The 16,214-nt window shown below is 42.2% G+C and overlaps 1 protein-coding gene across 3 annotated transcripts in view; it reads left to right on the plus strand.

The window, feature by feature from the left end:
- GAK (cyclin G associated kinase) overlaps positions 1-16,214 on the plus strand; it is a 144,498-nt gene that overhangs the window by 98,410 nt on the left and 29,874 nt on the right. For all 3 annotated transcript variants that reach the window (XM_077817886.1, XM_077817885.1, XM_077817887.1), the window contains 4 exons: positions 6,753-6,832; positions 7,238-7,431; positions 9,963-10,121; positions 11,673-12,164. In XM_077817886.1, the coding sequence (XP_077674012.1) occupies positions 6,753-6,832; positions 7,238-7,431; positions 9,963-10,121; positions 11,673-12,164 (925 nt within the window). The remainder of the gene's footprint in view (positions 1-6,752; positions 6,833-7,237; positions 7,432-9,962; positions 10,122-11,672; positions 12,165-16,214) is intronic.

Here is a 16,214-nt window from a genome sequence, read left to right on the forward strand (position 1 = left end):
CCTGTGATATTGCAGAACTTAAGGATCCCTCAATATCTGGAACTAAATCTTGCCATTATATACCTGTTATCAGCTGTAGACATCATACGTGGAATAGGTACCAGCATTTTATGTCGTGTTGTTAAGTGGTTTACATAGTGCAGCCATAGAAGTGTGTGGGGATGACGACAGCAAGGTAAACAGGAATTTTTGTTGGCAGTCTGATGCCTTGTTCATTTCAGTGATGACACTGAAGTTGTCCAAAGGCATCACTGTCTGTATCAATGTGCTTCATAATATCATCATTATTGCCTCACATGACCCAACACTGCCTAGGCAGCAAAATTTGTCAGTGACCTTGAGTGGTACATCTTCAATGGACTCAACTAGAGTAATTGCAGTACTTCCTGGTTGATACTAGATCATGACTTCTGTCTTCTTTAGACTGATCGTTAAGCCAAAACGTTTTGCTGCACGCAAAAAGCAGTCAGTGAGCAGCTCAATGTCTGTACAGTGAAGAATTTAAAAAAAAAAATCAAGTTTTTGATATGGCTTTCAGGCATTCTTTGTATATAACCGGGCCGAGAGAGGTCAGCTGGTGAGACTGTTTTATATCTGCATGTCTTTGTGTTGACTGCTTACTTGGCTTCACAAAAAAGAATACCTGTAGCAGATTCACAGAAGATTGCAAATGAGAACAAAAGACGAGGACTTGCAGCCAGAAAAAACAGAAGGGGGAAGGCCGGAGAATTGTGACAGCACCGGAAAGGCGCAGGTCCAAGTGACTGGAGACTCCTTACTAAGAAGTGCAGACAGATCTGTCACCAGAGCTGATCCAGAGAACAGAAGGGTGTGCTATCTGTTGGGAGCTAACATATACGACGTGGAACTGAGGCTGAAGAGGATCCTAATGGGAATAGTAAAAGATCCATTGATTTTTCCTTCACATGGGACAAATGATCTTGCTAGAGTCTCTCTAAGGAAGAGTATGCCAAGCTGGGAAAAACAGTTAAAGAAATGGATGCTCATGTGATCTTCAGTGGGATACTACCTTTTCCTAGAGGAGGAGAGTGATTATGGTGAGCCTGCTCAGGCAGTGGTGCTATAAAGAGGGCATTGGATGCTCAGCCTCTGTGAGGCATTCATGGTTAGAAGACTGTTCTCATGGGGTGGATTCCACCTGAGTAGGGAGGGAAATAGACTTCTAGGATGGAGGTTGGCTCAACTGATTAAAAGGGCTTTAAATTAGGAAATCTGTGGAGATGCTCATGTTATCTCAACACCTAATACTAATAACAAGTGGAAGGAAAATAGAGTCCTAGAGGATTCAGCAAAGGAGAAGGGAACAACAGAGGGTAGGAGATTGTACATCAAGAGGAAAGATAGTGCCAGTACCATTGCCAGTAACAGTCAGGTGATACTGGCAGTAGAATGACTGTACCTAATCAGAGAAGGAATCTGGGCAAAGCCAAGAAGAAACAACTAAGATGTCTTTACGTTCTCATGCAAGAAGTCTAAGTAATAAAATGAAGGAACTAAACCTATTAGTGCAGGAAGTGAAACCCAATATTATAGGGATAACAGAAACATGGTGGAATAGTAGTCTAACTGGAGTACAGGGATTGAAGGGTACGTACTGTTCAGGAAAGACAGAAATAAAAGGTAAAGGTGATGGAGTAGCATTGTATATTAATGATGAGGTAGACTGTAAAGAAATTTAGGAGTGATGGGATGGATACAACTGAATCTGTTTGGGTCAAAATCACTTCAGAGAAGAAAGATAAGAGGCTCCACTGGGATAGTGCTTGAGGTCTGCTACAGACCTCCAGGATCTGATTTGGATATGGACAGAGACCTCTTTAATGGTTTTAATGAAATAAAATATTATTGGGATTTGTGTGCTTATGAGGGACTTTAATTTCTGAGGCTATAGATTGGAGGACAAATGCTACTAATAATGGTAGGGCCCAGCTATTCCTGGATGTGATAGCTGACCGATTTCTTCACCAAATAGTCACCAAACCAACAAGAGGCGATGCCATTTTAGATTTAGTATTGGTGAGTAGCCAGGTCCTCAAAGAAGAATTGGTTGTAGAGGACACCCTTGGTTCAAGTGATCATGAGCTAATTCAGTTTAAGCTAAATGGAAGGCTAGATAACTAGGGTTGCACCTAGGATCCTTGATTTCCAAAGGGCAAACTTCACAAAATTAAGGGAATTAGTTAGGGAAGTGGACTGGACTGAAGAACAAAAAAATCTGAATGTGAAGCAGGTTTGGAATGACTTTAAGTCAAAATTGCAGAAACTACCTGGAGCCTGCATCTGAACAAAGAGGAAAAAATTCATGGGGCAGGGTTGTAGACCAAACTGGATGAGCAAGCATCTCAAACAAGTTATTAAGAGAAAGCAAAAAGCCTACAAGGAATGGAAGGAAGGGATGGATCAGCAAGGAAAGCTACCTCTTGGAAGCCAGAATATATAGGGAAAAAGTGAGAACTGCCAAAAGCCAAGCAGAGTTGGACCTTGCATACGAAGTTAAAACCAACAGTAAAAGGTTCTTTAGCCATGAAAATAAGGAAAGAAGAAGTGAGACTGCGAAGCACAGAGGATGGAGTGGAGATAAAAGATAATTTAGGCATGGCCCAAAGCGTAAACAGATTCTTGCCTCTGTTTTTAATAAGAGTAACGATGAGACTGGAAACATTGGCAGGGCGATTAATGGGAATGAGGATATGGAAGTAGAAATTACCACATCTGAGTTGGAAGTCAAGCTCAAAGAATTTAATGACCAAGTCAGGGGACTTGGATAATCTCCATCCAAGAATATTAAAGGAACTGCCACATGAAATTGTGATCCCAATAGCAAGGATTTTTAATGAATCCTTAAACTCGGGAGTCATACTCTGGCGAATTGCAAATTTGTTTAAGAAATGAAAGTGACCAAAGAAACTACAGGCCCGTTAGTTTGACCTCAATTATATGCAAGGTCTTAGAACAAATTTTGAAAGAAAAAGTAGTTAAGGAAATAGAAGTAAATGGTAATTGGGGTAAAATACAACATAGTTTTACAAAAGAGAGATCATGCCAGACCAATCTGATCTGTCTTTGAAAAGATAACTGATTTTTCTAGACAAAGTAAGTGCAGTAAATATTATGTACCTGGATTCCAGTAAGATCTTTGATACAGTTCCATATGGGAAATTTATTAGCTAAATTGGAGAAGATGGACATTAATAAAAGAATTGAAAGGTGGGTAAAGAACTGGTTCAGTGGGTCATACTGAAAGGTGAACTGTCAGACTGGAGGGAGGTTACTAGTGGAGTTTCTCATGAATTGGTCTTGGGACTAATCTTATTTTAACATTTTCATTAATCACCTTGGCACAAAAAGTGAGCGTATGCTAATAAAATTTGCAGGTGACACAAAGTTGGGAGTATTGCCAATGTGGAGGAGGACTGCAATATTCTACAAGAAGATTTGGATGGCCTTGAAAACTGGAGTAATAGAAATGGGGTGAAATTTTATAGTGCAAAGAGCAAGGCCATGCACTACAAGACTTTTTGCTATAAGCTGGGGACTTAATCAGTTGGAAACAACAGGTGGAAGAGAGACCTGGTGTATTGGTTGATCACAAAATGACTATAAGTCGCCAATGTGATGTGACCATGGAAAAGGCTAATTCAGGACTAGGATGCATCTGGCGAGGTGTTTCCAGTTGATGTAAGGGAGTGTTGTTGCCATTATACAAGGCACTGGTGAGACCTCGCCTGGAATATTGTATTCTGAAATTAGACAAAGGTTTCTAAACATCAGAGGAGTGAAGTTCTGCAACAGCCTTTCAAGGAGGGTAGTAGAAGCAAAAAACCACTAACTTGTTTCAAGACTGAGCTTGATAAGTTTATGGAGGGGATGGTATGATGCGGTTGTCTACAGTGGCATATGGCCCATCTGCGACTGCTTTTAGCAAGTATTTCCAGCCATCAAAAATGAGACCCTAGATGGGGAGGGCTCTGAGTTACTATAGGGAATTCTTTCCCAGGTGTGCAGCTGGTGGGTCTCACCCAAATGCTCAGGGTCTAACTGATTGCCATATTTGAGGTCAGGAAGGAATTTTTCCCCAGGTCAGATTGGCAGAGAGCCTGGAGGTTTTTTACCTTCCTCTACAGCATGGGCCATGGTCACTTGCTATTTTGAACTAGATTAAATGGTAGAGTCACTGTAACTTGAGATCTTTAAATCAAGATCTGAGGATTTAGTAACTCAGCCATAGGTACGGGACTATTACAGGAGTGGGTAGGTGAGGTTCTGTGGCCTGCGATATAATCTGTATGAATCGGTAGGATTTAACATGCTGGCTCAGACCATTGCTCCAGCAAGTGTAGTATCTTGTACACGTAGCCTGTGGCTGACATACTGTCTCTTTGGAAAACTGGCTTTCCATGCGGGATTTTAATTGGACTCTTGCCAGATCAGAAAAATCTTGCTCCCAACTCAGCGAAGAAGTCGCTTGAATAGCATTTGGTTAAATGTTGAGGGAGGCCACTGTCCAGTCATAAGCAGTTCTTGGTGCCTTTCTTAGAAGCTTTTCCCACTTCCTGGTAATTGAACACTGATATATGTTGACTATGAAACTTGCTGCTAGTGCATTGAAAGTGGAGAACTAGCCGTGAAGATCACTACTTGAAACTATAAACGTCTATTTATTGGCTACAAAATAAGTAGAGCTGATTTCACTTTTTTCGAAAGCCACAGAGGTTGGTAAGATAAGGATAGCTGTGTCTTACTAGAAGGAGGGTATGTAAGACATTTTGTCCTCTGGAACAAAACCAAAACTTTAAAAAAAAAAAAAAAAAAAAGTGTGTAAAATTAGGCTCCTAGATAAATTGCTTGACTTCCCAAAGGACTGAGCACTTACCAGTTAAGAATCTTGGACACTAAACTTTTAACATGTCTATTGCCATGATCTCTCTATTTTAGCTCTTTGTCCTAGTGGAACTCCAAGCCACAGCATAGGTATGGGCAGTGACAGCCCCAGTAATGGCATTTCCCTGTTTTGACCATTAGTGTGACTTTGTCCATTCTGATCTTCCAAATTGCACTTGGTTGTTCTGTAGAACTGGGTTGTCTTGTATGGATTTTGACTGAAATGAAAATGTTACAATAGCAGTTAAAGCTAATAATGAAACATGTTGCCTTGCCTTAAGTTTATGTACGTTAATCTGGTAAATGCTGCTCTTCATAGTCAAGTGAATACACATCAACAAGAAAGAGGATTATCCTATTTGTACTGTTCACAATACATTTATTGAAAATATATTCTTTTTTAAAAGTAACTCCTTTTTGAAGTCAGGAGTCAAGTTTAGATTTGCGTTTCCTTGGTATTTGATACTGTAGTGTTGCAAATATTACAGCAGGTATCTCCAGATAGTGCTTTTCTACATCTTCCAAGCTCTTTTAATTAGAGTATGAGCAACTGTTGAGTCTTGGGAAGACCTGCTGTGTTTTACCTTCATAGTACACAGCTCTGAGCAAGACACAGTGGTGTTTGGAGAGGGAGCATTGCAGGTAGGGTGACCAGATGTCCCGATTTTTCACGGCTTTTTCTTATGTAGGTGCCCCCCACAACTCCATCCTGATTTTTCACATTCTGTCTGGTCACCCTAATTGCAGGCAGCAGCAGGGGAGTTTGCTCTCTCTTTTTGTCTCAGGGAACCTAGCATTAGCTTTGGGCTGAGATTCCTGAAAGGATGGATTGCCCTGTGTACTTTCTGGCTACCTCTCTTCCAGGACTGATGTATACATGTAAATAAAGGCAAGCTACTTACATTGGTGTTTGCAGAAGGGAAAATTGTCTTGTCTGTCAGCAGAAGGAAGAGTTGGATAAGTTAGATGGATATCATGAATCAGTTTAAAAAAAACGTATAATGCTGGCCAATGTGAGATTGACAGCCAAGATATTGCACAGGAAACAGAAGTCCTTTCATACACATGACATTCTGTGTAAACATAAGTACTGAGATGCTGACAAACTTTTGCTTGATTAATACATGTAGTTCTGTTTAGGCTGTTCTCCCTCAATGCTGTAGATGGATCCTGTAAATGTTAGTTATTTTGGAAAAGCTACTGAAAGATCCAGAGTTCTACCCTACAGAATTATGTGTTGTCTTCAAAGGCGGATTAGGGGTTTGTGGGGCCCTGGGCAAGAGCAAGTGGGGGCCTCTCCCCATCCCTTCTGCCTGCAGTCCCCCCCGCATCCCCCTCCTGGTGCTCCTGCCGGGGAGCAGGGTCAGGGCGCAGGGGCTTCCCCCATTTGCCCGGCGCTCCTGCTGGGGGGCGGGGTTGGGGCATGGGGGCTTCCCCTGCTTCCCAGCAGAAGCGCCGGGCAGAGCGAGTTCGTTGGCTGGGGCCCCTGAGTGGCTAATCTGCCACTGCTTGTCTTGATTTTGAGCGTGCTGTACTAGCTTTTGATGAAGCTTTTCCCAATTTGTACAGGTGTAGAGATTAGAATCATGTCCCTTGTGTCTTTATTTCTGATAGTGTTTCTTCAGTGATACGACCAACTTACTTGAAAAATAGAAATAAACAAGTCCAAATTCAGCCATCCCAAGAAAAATGCTATATGGAGCTACTGTATGTTTAGAGAAACTGAACTGAAAGAGAATACGTTCATGAATATCAAAAACGCTTTCTACCGAAAGGAAAGTAAGATACAGAGTCCTTAGCTTCTGTTACACAGAATTATGTAATTATCCTATGTTTTCTTCTCCCCATAGATGGCTTCAATGAAGATGTTCCAGATTCAATTCCACACAGGTTTTGTGCCCCGGAATGCCACCACAGTGAAATTTGCTAAGTACGTGAATATTTTGCTGAACACAACTTGCAGAAACTTTTTTCAAATTATTTTACTTGCCAGATCAACAGATCTACGGTGGAGTATGTGTTTTAGTAGTGTTGGAAATGGATAGCTTTCATTTTTAACAAAATGAGTCCTGGCTTTTGATTGACTACACTTCCTTCGACTCAACGTCTTTTGATGAGGGTTTTTTTGAAATTTCTTCATAATAAATCATCCCTGTGAGATTAAACAGGGAAAAAATTACCAAATCCAATTGGTTTTATGCATTGCACACTAATTCCATAGAAATACTAGTCACTTAGCTTGTTGCAGTCCAAGATAGTGAGCCTGATGGGCTGATTGAATATTTGCCTTGAAAGATTTTTGATTTGTGATTTTTATTACATCAACATATTACAGGTATGATCTGGATGCCTGTGACATTCAAGAGAAATATCCTGACTTATTTCAAGTGAATCTGGAAGTGGAGGTGGAGCCCAGAGACAAACCCTGTAGTGAACGAGCGCCATGGGATAACTTGAACATAAAGGGACTGAATCCCAAGATCCTTTTCTCCAGTCGGGAGGAACAACAAGAGATTTTATCAAAATTTGGTAAAGCTTAACTTTGGAGGCATTAGAAACTTTAGCCTGTTTCCTATCCTTTTAAAGCATTCCAGTTCAGGACTCATTTTGTTTCGTTTTCAGACATAAATTTTTAAACAGGTTTCTAATTTTCCTTTAAAAGGGAAAACTTAATTCTTGTGAACAGCTGTGCCGTACCCTTGCCTGTTGTTAAGGAATATGAGTTTTTCCTTAATACTAGATTGTAATTAGCCCAGTCTTTTTATCTATATTGGCACTGTTTTCACCTTTTCTTAGAGCTCTGGAGGCCCTATTTGGAGTGACACATCAAACAAAAATATTTGGCAGTTGAGCCCTTTGCCTCCAAAACCTGGGGAGAATTCCCTCAGCTTTTGCTGATTAGCTGAGTTTACACTTTCATCAATGCAGTTCAAAGTATTCTAACATTCTCCATAAGTGGTCTTTCATACCCACAGTTCAAAATATATTGTTGAGATGTTTCTTGTGCCTAGTCCAGTAGAGTTATGGATTGTTTTTCAAGATTTTCCCCGCATTCGTGAGTATCCATTGTTCTTGAAGGGATCTCACTTTTTTAACATTGCGTCTTGTCTCTTTATCCAACTTCCTCGTTCTGGATATATTTTTAGTAATTCTTGCCAGGATTTCTATATTTAGTGTTTGCTTTTTTCTTGGTTTCATTAGTTTTCATGTTTCACTCCTTCATCCTTTCTTTAATGTTCTCTGTATGGCTGTATTTAGAGAATAAATAAGACCTAACTTATTGTCTTTCTGCTTCTTTTATCTTTTTAAATTCAATGAATTTGCTTTTTTCCTCACTTTTCTCTTGATCCAACATATAGTCACTTTTCCCCTTTTCATATGTTTTTAGAAAAGTATATTTCTGCCAGGCTTGCATTTTGCATTAAGCCTTGTTATTCTTTCCTTAACATAATCTCCCTTTTATATTGTATTCTCGTTAAGACACTCAACTAAGTCATATTGCGAAAAAAATTTTTTGTTTTACATTAATCTAAGGTGTTGGTATTGGAGGTGGGAGAATTTTTTTTTTTTAAACACTTAGTTACTATGCTCCTTTACAGGTTTCAGAGTAGCAGCCGTGTTAGTCTGTATTCGCAAAAAGAAAAGGAGTACTTGTGGCACCTTAGAGACTAACCAATTTATTTGAGCATAAGCTTTCGTGAGCTACAGCTCACTTCATCGGATGCATCAAATAAATTTGTTAGTCTCTAAGGTGCCACAAGTACTCCTTTACTTTCTGAATTTGTCTCATCTCGAGAAAAAGAAAATCCTGGAAGTTGATTTAACTTAGATCCTTAGCCCTGAAATGTTTGGGTTTCAAAAACTGGAGGGGAGAAATATATATATATATAAATTGAAACTTAAGATAAATGTTATAGTTTTTTTTCTTAGATCTTCATAAATTTGTTTTCATAAAACTTAAACTTGGGACCAAAGCTGAGTTGGCAGGACCCCTTTAAAGTTTAGCCTATCCCATACTATATTTTTTGTGAATCTTTTGGTTTTTAAACAAAGATGATATTGCAGCACTCCAGTAAGTCAGACACTACACTGCTGGCATTTGGGTATGTCGACACTTGAGCAGGAAGCATAATTGTCATTTTGGGTAGGCGTATGCATGCTGTTTTGAGCTAGCGCACTAAGAATAAGAACGTAGTTAGGGTGGGGCGAGCTAGCTGCTCTGGGTACATGCTTAGGGTCCTCAGCAGGATTGTACCGGGGTGCTAGCCTGTCCCACTGCTACAGCTGTACTTCTGTTTGTGCTCTTTGATTTGGCAGGGAGCGCTTGTTCTTATGTGAGACTACAGAGCTATTGATAAGTCAATCTTCCCTAGCTTCTTACGATATCCCTCCAGCCCAGCACCTGACATTGAAGTAAGGAAAGTGACCAATTCCTGCACGAGCAGGGTGCTGTCACTCACCTGCTTCCAAGCTGAGGTTGACAGCTTTGCATCCTATATCAGTGGTACACTGTTGTTGCCCTACACTTTAAGTACTTTCTGTGAGTTTCATTGATCCTGTTCTTTTTGGATATTGTGTTGTGGGGGAAGGGAAACGGAGGGCTCTTTGTTTCCTGTGTTTTGAAATGGCTGAGTTTTGTTCACAGCCCTCCTATCCACCTTGTTCTATTTTGTAATATCTACAGAGTGTTACTGCTATGCCATAAAGAACCAGAAACCTGAAGGCAGCTGACTTGAATAGAGTCACATCAGTTTAAATATAGGACACAAAACTCTACTAGAATATTAAGTCTGATACCTTAATTTAATTTCACTGCTGTTACGTGTGTGGCTGAAACCAGGGTTAATATTCCATCCTAAATTCACAGCTTCTGGCTTTTTTCCTACACAAAGAATAGCAGCTTGCTCATGAGATCCAACCAAGAGTTACTTCCTGACTGCCACCTTGATATGTTTTTGAGTAAGATACCACATGCTGCATGTTAGGATTGACACAGTCTGCATTTTTTCAATGTCAGACGTGTATGTCTAAGGTTTTTGGCTTGAAATTCCATCTGGCAGGTAAACCTGAACTGCCTAGACAGCCAGGTTCAACAGCCCAGTATGAAGCAGAAGAGTCCAAATCGGAACAATCTCCCGAAAGCGCACCTACTGAGCCAGATTCTCCACAGAGCAGCAGCACTGATGGAAATAACTTCTTCCATACTCTGGATTGGGAAGGTAGGTGAAGTTACTAATTATTTACCAAAAAGACTAATCTCTTGTGCAATACATCAGTTGTCTCTCCCCCACCTGCAAGGATTGCCACAGCGTTGACATGTTGTTGCATAGTGGTAGCAAAGGGACAGATCATGATTACTTCAGTTTTATGTGTTGCCTCATCAGAGTGCAAGTAAAAAACATTTAAAAATGAGTGAGCTTTTCAGGTCTGCAAATGTTGCCGTCCACCTTCATTTGGGATCTCCAAATCAGAATAAAGTAAAGGTAATTGTTGTTTACTCCTTCTCATAACACATGAACTAGGGGTCACCAAATGAAATTAATAGGCAACAGGTTTAAAAAAAATTAAAGGAAGTATTTCTTCACACAACTCAGTCAACCTGTGGAATTCCTTGTCAGAGGATGTTGTGAAGGCCAAGACCATAACAGGGTTCAAAAAAGAACTAGATAAATTCATGGAGGATAGGTCTATCAATGGCTAGTAGCCAGGATTGACAGGAATGGTGACCCTAACCTCTGTTTGCCAGAAGCTGGGAATGAGCGACAGGGGATGGATCACTTGATGATTACCTGTTCTGTTCATTCCCTCTGGGGCACCTGGCCCTGGCCAAAGTCAGAAGACAGGATACTGGGCTAGATGGACCCTTGGTCTAACCCAGTAGGGCCATTCATATGTTCTTATGTAATAGTCATGCATTGCTGCTCACAAATCAAACTGAGGCAAGGCTGTATCCTCCCATTTCCTTTACGGATGCTGGCTGCAAAGTGAGCAGGTAGAGTGGCCAAGAAATTCTGGCATGGTCTGGACTGAAAACATGGCCTGCCTGCTCTGGTGTTTTCAGAGAGGCCCTGTGTCTCCATGCGGTTCCTGGCTTTCCTCAGCACTTGACAGTAAAATTGCTGGGGTGCCATTGGTGACAGTGGTTACCACTGATTTTAGAGCAGCAGTATAATATAAAGCCCTTTAAACCATAATTTATTCAGTGTCCTGAAGGGGAGTGTCAGACTGAAGGCTCTTCCCCACTCTCTCACTCCCATCCCCAACTCAGATCATATCTCCTTGTCCAGCACAAGGGTCTGCTTTAATTGTGCAGTGATAATAGATGCACATGTTGAGTGATGGAGCAATATACTTAGTCACATTTCCAGTCCATGTGCTCCTGGCAGTCAGAGCCATTCTGCTCCCTTGGCTTTGTCTGTGGGGAAGGGGGCATGTGCCTCTGAGGATGGAAGGAGAGGAGGGGACTGGAGCATTTGTAGGTAGTGCTCAGTAGCAGCAGTCGTGGCCTCTAGTGGCCGGAGAATAAACCTGCAGGAAAACAAGCCTCCCCCCACCCCACCCCCCCTTTTTTTTTTTTTTCTACCGCCTTTTCTGAGCTTGGCAAGCCAGTGGCAATTCACTTCTCTGTGCCTGCCCCCTGACCTTTTTTGTGCAAGGAGCTTTAAGTTCAGACCCTGGCACTTGAACCTGGTTTATCCTGGTTGAGCAGGAGAATCCTGTTAACTTCAAGGTGTTATAAAAAGGTAAATCTGTTTTTATTCATTCAATAGAAGGAAAAGATCCAGAGACTGGAGCAGAGGACCGCTTGTCTAAAGATAATCATCTTGGACTGATTGATGACAGGGATGAAAGTGACCCATCAGATGAAGAATTTTCTGCATTTCCTAGTGAAGGAAGAACCGATTTAGTTGAAGAAAAAGAAAAACCCAGTCCTCCAGAAGAAGATGCAAATATATTTTTTGAAGCTAATTTTGAAACTCCATGTGCCCAACCACGAGAACCTCAGTTGGAAGACCATATAGATTTATTGGGACTAGACTCTGATGCTCCATCAGAGCAGAATCAAACTGCCTCAGAGATGAAGAGCTCATCTAGCAACGCAGACTTACTGAACAATTTGCTTGTGGGTAGCACGTCACAGATTTCAGAAGAGTCTACTGGGGACCTTCTAGGAGAAGGGGCAGACTTCTTTTTCAGCAGTCAACCTCAGCCTTCGGCCAGTAACCAGGGTACATCTCCATCCACAACATTGTCTTCTGCTGGTATGTAACTCAATTATCTCTACTTTGGAATTGTGATATAGTGTGAATAACTGAATGAGGCTATAGTTATTAGCTGCTTTACTATTTTTCTGTTTGTACACTATGTTAGTACCATGTTTTGGTCGAAACCTAAAAGATCTGTTACAGTCTATCATCAGAATCTGCGAAAGGGGCACATAATACTTAAACTTTTTACTGTGTACTTTTTCTATTTCTTATGACAGAATAATTGCTTGATAACACTTTAGAAGTTTTTCACATGGTTCAAGTTTACAATGTGGGGACTGTTACCTTCATTGAAAAAGGCACCTTTGCTCCAAATATGACATTGACAATCTTGCGTTTTTCCCTGTTTTCATGACTTTGAAGTACAGCTTCAGCTGAGTTTTACACAAATTCATCTCACTTTGTTTAAAAAAAAATAATCGTGCCAAAGCAAAACCTTGCACTGTCCTGCATGCAAAAGTGTTGATTTGTTTTATGTTCCTCTCTGGATCAGAGTACATAGAACTTATGTTGCCAACCCAGGGAAGGATGATTACCCATTTCTTCCTAACGTTTTCCGGAGATTGATAGTAGCTTTGAGTTAAAGACGACAACTCAGTCATTACTATCTGAGTCTTGCACTTGTATACAGTCATTTATCCCTGTCACAAGACAGGAGCTCCAAGAAGTGATACTAACACATGATTAAAGAACTACTGGATGTTACTAGTCTGATTCTTTGACAGTGTGTGGACAGAACTGGGCCAGTGCTAGGTCTTGATCCTCACGTAATTCAGCATCCACACCTACATAAGCCTAAAGTGCAAGGAGAATATACAAACCCTGGAGGTTTTTCGCATTCCTCTGTAGCCTGGGGCACAGGTCACTTGCTGGAGGATTCTCTGCTCCTTGAAGTCTTTAAACCACGATTTGAGGATTTCAGTAGCTCAGACATAGGTGAGGTTTTTCAGGAGTGGGTGGGTGAGATTCTGTGGTCTGCGTTGTGCAGAAGGTCAGATTAGATGATCATAATGGTCCCTTCTGACCTTACTATCTATGAATTAAGCAAAACCTTCCCAACTGCCTGATCTTCAGAAAGCAAATTATTTTGATTTCTGTAATAGAAGTCCCACTTTCCTTTATTAAGAGGGCTAAGAGGACTAGGATCCATCAGTTGCAGTGGATCCATCAAGTTGCAGTGGGGGAGGTTTAGATTGGATATTAGGAAAAACTTTTTCACTAAGAGGGTGGTGAAACACTGGAATGCGTTGCCTAGGGAGGTGGTGGAATCTCCTTCCTTGGAAGTTTTTAAGGTCAGGCTTGACAAAGCCCTGGCTGGGATGATTTAACTGGGAATTGGTCCTGCTTCGAGCAGGGGGTTGGACTAGATGACCTTCAGGGGTCCCTTCCAACCCTGATATTCTATGATTCTATGAGTTGATTCCTGATTTAGAATTAGTCTTAGTTCTAGAGTGCAGAATTCCTTCAAGCTTAATGTAGTATTAAATGTTCCTTCAACCCAATTTTTTTCCCTAGTTTCATCACTGTAAATGTCATTCTAAAATATCCCTGTTACAATGACATCATTTTCTTTGGGAAGTGGTTAAGGGGTCTAACTTAAATGCACAAAGGTCATCAGATTTGGACAGAAAGCTAGAATTACATGCTACATTGCTGCATTCTAGATAACTTATGTGATCCCTGAAATATTTATTTACTGCTTCATTATTGCTCAGTTGTTTGAATTATTCAAATTATTTAGGTTTAGCATTTTCTCTCATTGGCAGGAATCCATAAAAGATGTAGTGTAGTTTATCCTTTGACTATGTGCTCCTTGTACGATAACTTAGCTGTGGGAAAGCACTGAAAAATGCACCTCAACCTGTCATTACATTATATAAAGAAAGTAACAGTCATATAGTAGTTTTGTTGAATTACGGGAATGAGTATATCTGGTGCTTCAACTTGCATATTACCTTCTTAAGTCAGACTGATGTCTGAGATTCTGTACCTGCATGCTGAAGCAAAAGGAAGGCTGTATATGCATAAGGATTTAGTGTTCCGGATAACGTGCTTTACAGCAGAGGTGGGCAAACTAGAGCCCGCGGGACTGTCCTGCCTGGCCCCTGAGCTCCTGGCTGGGGAGGCTAGTCCCCAGCCCCTCCCCCGCTGTTCCCCATCCCCTGCAGCCTGCCAGCACTCATAGATGTTTAGGTCAGAAGGGACCATTATGATCATCTAGTCTGACCTCCTGCACAACGCAGGCCACAGAATTTCACCCACCACTCCTGCAAAAAGCCTCACAACTATATCTGTGCTATTGAAGTCCTCAAATCGTAGTTTAAAGACTTCAAGAAACAGAGAATCCTCCAGCAAGTGACCCATGCCCCATGCTACAGAGGAAGGCGAAAAACCTCCAGGGCCTCTTCCAATCTGCCCTGGAGGAAAATTCCTTCCTGACCCCAAATATGGCGATCAGCTAAACCCTGAGCATATAGGCAAGATTCATCAGTCAGATACTACAGAAAATTCTTTCCTGGGTAACTCGGATCCCACCCCATCTGATATCCCATCACAGGCCATTGGGCCTATTTACCATGAATATTTAATTATCAAAACCATGTTATCCCATCATACCATCTCCTCCATAAACTTATCGAGGCCTGCCAGGCAGCGCGGTGGCGTGGCTGGCTCCAGCATGATAAGGGGGTGGGGAGTGGGAGGTCCCGGGGGGCAGTCAGGGGACAGGGAGCAGGGGGCATTTGGATAGGGTGGAGGTTCGGGGGGGGGGTCAGGGAATGGGGGGCTGGATAGGCATGGGAGTCCCTGAGGCCTGTCGGGGGCAGGGGTGTGGATAAGGGTTGGGGCAGGCAGGGGACAGGGAGAAGGGGTGGTTAGATAGGGGGTGGGGTCCCGGGAGAGCAGTTGGGGCGGGGGGTCCCAGGAGGGGGCAGTCACAGGGCAGGGAGTGGATAGGGGACAGGGGACAGGCTGTTTGGCAAAGCTTTAGCAAAGCTTTTGACACAGTCTCCCACGGTATTCTTGTCAGCAAGTTAAAGAAGTATGGGCTGGATGAATGCACTATAAGGTGGGTAGAAAGTTGGCTAGATTGTCGGGCTCAACGGGTAGTGATCAATGGCTCCATGTCTAGTTGGCAGCCGGTATCAAGTGGAGTGCCCCAGGGGTCAGTCCTGGGGCCGGTTTTGTTCAATATCTTCATAAATGATCGGGAGGATGGTGTGGATTGCACTCTCAGCAAATTTGCGGATGATACTAAACTAGGAGGAGTGGTAGATACGCTGGAGGGCAGGGATAGGATACAGAGGGACCTAAACAAATGGGAGGATTGGGCCAAAAGAAATCTGATGAGGTTCAATAAGGATAAGTGCAGGGTCCCGCACTTAGGGCGGAAGAACCCAATGCACCGCTACAGACTAGAGAACGAATGGCTAGGCAGCAGTTCTGCGGAAAAGGACCTAGGGGTGACAGTGGACGAGAACCTGGATATGAGTCAGCAGTGTGCCCTTGTTGCCAAGAAGGCCAATAGCATTTTGGGGTGTATAAGTAGGGGCATAGCGAGCAAATCGAGGGATGTGATCATTCCCCTTTATTCAACATTGGTGAGGCCTCATCTGGAGTACTGTGTCCCGTTTTGGGCCCCACACTACAAGAAGGATGTGAATAAATTGGAGAGAGTCCAGTGAAGGGCAACAAAAATGATTAGGGGTCTGGAACACGAGTTATGAGGAGAGGCTGAGGGAACTGGGATTGTTTAGTCTGCAGAAGAGAAGAATGAGGGGGGATTTGATAGCTGCTTTCAGCTATCTGAGAGGTGGTTTCAGACTATTCTCAATGGTAGAAGAGGACAGGACAAGGAGTAATGGTCTCAAGTTGCAGTGGGGGAGGTTTAGGTTGGATATTAGGAAAAACTTTTTCACTAGGAGGGTGGTGAAACACTGGAATGCGTTACCTAGGGAGGTGGTAGAATCTCCTTCCTTAGAAGTTTTTAAGGTCAGGCTTGACAAAGCCCTGGCTGGGATGATTTATTTGGGGATTGGTCCTGCT

This window comes from Eretmochelys imbricata, chromosome 5, assembly GCF_965152235.1.
Source record: "Eretmochelys imbricata isolate rEreImb1 chromosome 5, rEreImb1.hap1, whole genome shotgun sequence".
Taxonomy (NCBI): domain Eukaryota; kingdom Metazoa; phylum Chordata; order Testudines; family Cheloniidae; genus Eretmochelys; species Eretmochelys imbricata.